Below are 7,003 nucleotides of genomic sequence, written 5' to 3'. Positions count from 1 at the left end.
AGAGTGTGCTTAAATAAACCCACGATGGCGTCGTTAAAGAGCTGGGCAGCAAGTCAATAGAGTCTGTGATGGGGACACACGTGAATAAACAAACCACATAGAAGCTAACCATAATATCCCCTTCAGCAAGTCGCAGACCATTAAATCGACTGATAAAGTCCGCCATATTCTTTATATGGTGTCCACAGTGTGCCGGCAGGGGAAGCCGAGCGGTTCCAGGCTCTTCAGTGTGAAACCGCGAGACCACTACTGTCGTAGGTTCGAATCCTGCATCGGGCATGGATGTGTTTGATAACCTTAGGTTAATTAGGTTTAAGTAGTTCTAAGTTCTAGGGGACTGAGACCTCAGATGTTAAGACTCACAGTGCTCAGAGCTATTTGAACCAATTTTTTGTGTCCACAGTGTCCAACGTACGTAGAGAGAAGGCTGGCCAAACGTTTAGCAAGTTTATAGGTCGGCGATCCGATGGTACTCACTATCGCCCTCAATACTGTGTCCTTCTTATGCACCTTCGGCATACCATACACCGTTGGCGGTCTTGGTGCCTTGGGGAGCAGGTTCTTAATGGTATTCTCTTCCAGCGATGACCGTTTGAGGAGCTCTGAAGTCTTCCTCACTATTCTGGATGTTGGGTCTCTGGATAATTTTTGGTATGTGCCTTCCTCCAATATCCGTCTGATTTTTGCGTCATAGTCGACTCGTTCCATTAAGACGGCAGCATTTCCCTTGTCAGGCGGTAGGACGACGGTGAGAGGATCATTCCGGAGAGCACAGAGGCCATTGCGTTCAGCTCTAGTCATGTTTGAAGCTGGTGGTTTGGATTTTAAAAGAATACAGCTCGTTTCTCTACGAATTTCCTCAGCCACATCATTTGGAAACTTACGAACCGCTTGTTCAACACCACTCAATTTGTCAGTGAAGGGGATGCTTCGCGGCGACGGAGCAAAGTTAAGTCCCTTCTTAAGTGCTGAGGTGGCACCTGCGTCGATGTTCTTGCTGTCATTTTGATCGCAGCATGTTCCTTAACTTTATGTTCTGGTCCATGTTGTTGTAGCGAAAGCCTACTGAAATTTCCCTTTCTGCTTCTCCGTTGCTGTCTTGACCATGTTTGCTGTGCAATTGTTGCTGTGTCGATCCAGTCCCAATCCAAAGCTGAAAGTGACCTTGTCAGTTGCAGGTGAACGGCCAAAAGCTCACGACCGTTTGTATCCAGCTGTTTTCTGGTGAAATGTATCCTCTCCCGCAGCAGGGCGAAGAATAGCACGGCGGAAGAAGGCGTGTAAGAAGGCTAATTTACTAAGCTCGTTCGCCTTCCTACTACGCTGCTTTGATGAGAAGACGTTTCCACGTTTTTCCATCGTTAACCATCACATCGACACCATGGCAGCCAGAAGAATTTTTCGTCGTGCTAGCTCTATCTCTGCTGCGCCACTTACGCAAAGTTTTTAAGGAAAACGGTTACAACAACAAACAGATCTCACAAGCAGTGTCATCCAAGCCTCAAAGGAAGAAGACCTCTGAAGAAGACACAAAGCAGGTTGCATTTTTACCGTTTTGTGATTCGACAACAGGGAAGATTAGTCAGCTCCTGAAGAGGCGTAAAATAGACGCAATCTTCAGGCCTACGGCAAAGATCCGGCAACTAATAAAATCTGTGAAAGACGATGGTGGCCTCAGAGTGCCAGGTATTTACAAGATACCGTGTGGATGTGGGCAGTTCTATGTCAGCCAGACTGTTCCCACTACTAAACAGCGCCGCATAGAACATGAAAGGTGTTACCGACTGCGCTATCCCGAAAAGTCAGCCGTAGCTGAACATGCTCTGGAAAACGGACACCAAATTGCATTCGATGAGACGTCTATTATTAAATGGACTAATGGCTTCTGGGATAGCGTGATAAACGAGGCCATAGAGCTTAGAATTTCTGACAACACCTTCAATAGAAACGGTGGATTGCAGCTGAGTACAGCGTGGGATGAGGTGTTGGGGGAGTTTGAGCGGGCCTTGCGGTCGCGTGGCGAAAACATTACCATATATCAGGCTTACCCAAGGATTGCGCCCAGCGGGGCGGTGTAGTTCAGCCCCCCGTCCGCGACCGTGTGTCGCTAGTGTCGGCAAAAATGGCTCTGAGCACTATGGGACTTAACATCTGAGGTCATCAGTCCCCTAGAACTTAGAACTACTTAAACCTAACTAACCTAAGGACATCACACACATCCATGCCCGAGGCAGGATTCGAACCTGCGACCGTAGCAGTCGCGCGGTTAGTGTCGGCATAGGAGCGAAAGAGAGAGAGACAGAGAGAGATAGCAGAGGAGCGAGTGAGACCGCACAGCACTGCACTGCGCTGGACTGTCCCGCGGTCTGATCGAACGTAAACAAAATATTCTATTTTAGATATAGTTTTATGTAAGGGATATAGAATCTCATTCCTACTGTTAGTAGTTACAAGTAAATATTTTTTATTATACTTCGTGTTACAGCTTTTGGTATCCCTTTTCAGAATTTAGAAATCGGATCCTTAAGTTTGCTGTTTTGTACGTCATAATTTTAACTGACCAAGTTTGAAAACTTATTAAAAAGAGAATTAAGGTTATAAAGCTCTTTAATTCTTACAGTCAACGTTGTTAAAGAAGACAATTAACATTTTACACGTTTTTCTTTTTCGAGGAAACGATTTTGACTAGTTTTGGTACAATATTCCGTGAGACTGCTAACCTCAAAGAATTAGTCAAATTTTTATCGCCAAGTAATGATCGGTTCTTACTTTTAGCAAGCTTTAAGAGAGAGAATGGCTGCGTGCTTGTGCAAAAGAGGATATTTCTCCCGTGGAAGACATCTGTAAAAGTCACCCAATGTTTTACACATAAGAAAGGGGTCCTTCAGGCGGATATCGCACTGCAGGTCAATCAGCTCCTCTGCCCGAAGGGAAAACGGCGGAACAAATATATACACTCCCGGAAATGGAAAAAAGAACACATTGACACCGGTGTGTCAGACCCGCCATACTTGCTCCGGACACTGCGAGAGAGCTGTACAAGCAATGATCACACGCACGGCACAGCGGACACACCAGGAACCGCGGTGTTGGCCGTCGAATGGCGCTAGCTGCGCAGCATTTGTGCACCGCCGCGTCAGTGTCAGCCAGTTTGCCGTGGCATACGGAGCTCCATCGCAGTCTTTAACACTGGTAGCATGCCGCGACAGCGTGGACGTGAACCGTATGTGCAGTTGACGGACTTTGAGCGAGGGCGTATAGTGGGCATGCGGGAGGCCGGGTGGACGTACCGCCGAATTGCTCAACACGTGGGGCGTGAGGTCTCCAAGTACATCGATGTTGTCGCCAGTAGTCGGCGGAAGGTGCACGTGCCCGTCGACCTGGAACCGGACCGCAGCGACGCGCGGATGCACGCCAAGACCGTAGGATCCTACGCAGTGCCGTAGGGGACCGCACCGCCACTTCCCAGCAAATTAGGGACACTGTTGCTCCTGGGGTATCGGCGAGGACCATTCGCGACCGTCTCCATGAAGCTGGGCTACGGTCCCGCACACCGTTAGGCCGTCTTCCGCTCACGCCCCAACATCGTGCAGTCCGCCTCCAGTGGTGTCGCGACAGGCGTGAATGGAGGGACGAATGGAGACGTGTCGTCTTCAGCGATGAGAGTCGCTTCTGCCTTGGTGCCAATGATGGTCGTATGCGTGTTTGGCGCCGTGCAGGTGAGCGCCACAATCAGGACTGCATACGACCGAGGCACACAGGGCCAACACCCGGCATCATGGTGTGGGGAGCGATCTCGTACACTGGCTGTACACCTCTGGTGATCGTCGAGGGGACACTGAATAGTGCACGGTACATCCAAACCGTCATCGAACCCATCGTTCTACCATTCCTAGACCGGCAAGGGAACTTGCTGTTCCAATAGGACAATGCACGTCCGCATGTATCCCATGCCACCCAACGTGCTCTAGAAGGTGTAAGTCAACTAAAGTCAACTACCCTGGCCAGCAAGATCTCCGGATCTGTCCCCCATTGAGCATGTTTGGGACTGGATGAAGCGTCGTCTCACGTGGTCTGCACGTCCAGCACGAACGCTGGTCCAACTGAGGCGCCAGGTGGAAATGGCATGGTAAGCCGTTCCACAGGACTACATCCAGCATGTCTACGATCGTCTCCATGGGAGAATAGCAGCCTGCATTGCTGCGACAGGTGGATGTACACTGTACTAGTGCCGACATTGTGCATGCTCTGTTGCATGTGTCTATGTGCCTGTGGTTCTGTGAGTGTGATCATGTGATGTATCTGACCCCAGGAATGTGTCAATAAAGTTTCCCCTTCCTGGGACAATGAATTCACGGTGTTCTTATTTCAATTTCGAGGAGTGTATAAGGCCGGTTGTTGCTCACTTATCTCCAAAAATCTGTTACCAAACTGTTCTTGTAATTCGCAAATGATTTGAACATAATCTGAAAAATCCACATCTTCTTTAACCCTGTCTAGTGCAGGAAAGTGTCCATAATTCTTCTCGCGCAACCGTTTTCCCCACAAAATAAGTTTTTTTTTCTTAAATGCTTGAATCGTCTGCACTAAATCAGCAACAGAGTGATTTTCGCCTTCGAGTGAAATGTTCAAAGTATTTAAATGACAAGTAAGGTCAGTCAAGAAAGCCAAATTCGCCACCCACTTAGGATCACAAAGTAATTCTTCTGGACGTCCTTTCATTTCAAAAAGCTATTTATTTCACCCCTCAAGGAGAAAAACTGATGAAGCACCTTTCCTCTGCTCAGCCATCTTACTTCGGCGTGGTAGGGGATGTTCGGGTATTCCGCTTCCATATCAGCCAGAAATTCTTTAAATTGGAGATGTGTGAGTCCATGCGATCGAAGATAATTAACCGTTCGAAGAACTGTGTCCAAAACATTTTTTATGTTGGCAATCTTCGCACAAAGTGCCTCCTGGTATATCAGACAGTGAACTGCCGCGAATAAAGAACAGCCGACTTCAGCTATTTTTGACCTGACGTAACCCAGGAATCCAGTGCGTATCCCTCGTAGCGCCGGGGCTCCATCCGTCGTTACACTGGTCAGGCGTTCCCATTTTAAGCCCATTGCCTCGAACACGTTTCCCACGGCTAGAAAAATATCCAAACCCGTGGTTGTGTCTTTTAATGGTATAAGGTCGAGAGGCGCGGCGGGCGGTCGGGCGGTCCGCGCGGCCAGCTATGCGACACGGCTCGGCCACTGCGACAACACACGAATTGGCCCGGGGCGCTGACCGCCGGCGATCGCGGACGCTGGCGCCCCAGGGGCGCAGTTTGGACGAGCCTGCCATATATGGTGCGGGACCGAACACCAGTGACGTCACAAGCGATGTCTCGAGCGACGGCGTGGCTGTATTATAATTCAGAACATGAAGTTCTCTAAGATTTTGGGACCACTTAACTAAATGTTTTTTCTGTGAATTAAATTTGACTAGATTTATTAGATCAAATTATTCCAGACATCCATTGAATATATTTATCTTTTGGTCTACGACTCATTTTATGTTTTTGGATGTTGATTTCATCAAATTTAATCTAATTATAGACAGATGAAATATGTATAGCTAATTAAAAAGTAACCTTAAAATTACGCATCTATTTACTATCATACGTTACCTGTTGATAAACAGGAACATACTTCTTTTATTTCACTTAGGTTTCCACTCTCACAGTATCTTTACATATATTGATGTATATCACATCCAAATAAAAAGTGCTGCTTTTTGCCGCAAGATGTTTTATTACATTTATTGTTGAAAATCGGAAAGTAATTACACGGACATAACAACATATTTTGAAGAAATAGATCAGGAATTTCACTTGAAACGTCGTTTCTGTACACATGTATCCCTCAAGACAATAGACACTTATGTGCGGGTAGGAGGACTGCATTGAACACGAAGTATGCCCCTTGGTGAGGTCTCACCACGAGGTGAAGAGATGACGCTCTCCGGTTGCAGGGAACTTTTCGCTGACTTCTTCCGTTGTTGTCGCCCTTTCTTGTGTTCGGCTTTGGCAGAACTTTTCTTGCATTTCTTCGTCAGTGTGGTTAGTAAACTCCTGCTCAGAAAAGAATTCGACATTTGATTGAAGTGAAAGAAAACTCCCTCTCTGCAAGAATAAGCGATGAAGTATTTTCAAGCCTTGCACCGACGTCAGTAAGACGGCAAATTCTGAAAATTTTCACATCGAACAGTTCCACGTGAAATCACCTGATGAGACGAGTGCGTACTAATAGATTGTTACTTGGCTAATCAACAAAGAAGATTCAATCGCTTCTTTCATTTTTTCGACAATAATGGCAAAAGAAGTACGCAATCGTTGTTGAAAACTGAATCAGTCGTAAAGATCTGCAAAAAGACAGCATTTACAATCGTAAGTAATCCTAATAAAATTTTATTGTGTCTATTTATGTGTTTAGTTGGTGCGATGTAAGCTATAAATATCAAAATGAACGTCATCTAGCACTAACTGGATACAGATATGTCAGGGGAAAAAGTGTAACTCTCTGAAGCAATGTTTCTGCTTAGAAAAATGAAGTGTAACAAAGACAGGGTGTATCGAAACGAATGGAAATACTTGCGGATAGGATTCCTCATGTAAAAGTAAGAATAGCTGAGATCAGAATTTGTCTACGAAAGATTAGTTTCTGAAAGCAGCATCGTTAAATACCGAACTTGGTCGAGTACCCTTGGTATATTATATACTGTTTCACAGTCTTCTGCACCTCACGCAGGAAGAGTTACTTAATCAGTATAATGTCTAAAAGAATTTCTTAAATGACGACAGGTTTGATTTATGTAGGATAAGGTAACAGAGAAAAAATTCTGATATTATACTTGATAAGGAAAGAAAGATTTAAGAGGGCAAGGCTCTCGACCACTTGTGTCATGTCTGTCAAGGACTTATATTGTAGTGCTCTGCTGCCCACATCATTGAAATGTGGAAGAGAGATATTGTTAA

At 46.0% G+C, this 7,003-nt stretch overlaps 1 protein-coding gene across 1 annotated transcript in view; it reads right to left on the bottom strand.

Annotated features, from left to right (window-relative positions):
* Window positions 1–5,754: 5,754 nt before the first annotated feature.
* The window catches only part of LOC126323769 (MAP7 domain-containing protein 1-like), a 58,618-nt gene continuing 57,369 nt past the window's right edge, over window positions 5,755–7,003 (bottom strand). The window contains exon 7 of the mRNA XM_049994771.1: window positions 5,755–6,100. Coding sequence (XP_049850728.1) covers window positions 5,908–6,100 — 193 coding nt within the window. The 3' untranslated portion in view covers window positions 5,755–5,907. The remainder of the gene's footprint in view (window positions 6,101–7,003) is intronic.

The sequence above is a fragment of the Schistocerca gregaria genome, chromosome 2, assembly GCF_023897955.1.
Source record: "Schistocerca gregaria isolate iqSchGreg1 chromosome 2, iqSchGreg1.2, whole genome shotgun sequence".
Lineage (NCBI taxonomy): Eukaryota > Metazoa > Arthropoda > Insecta > Orthoptera > Acrididae > Schistocerca > Schistocerca gregaria.
This window is presented reverse-complemented; position numbering and strand designations above follow the sequence as displayed.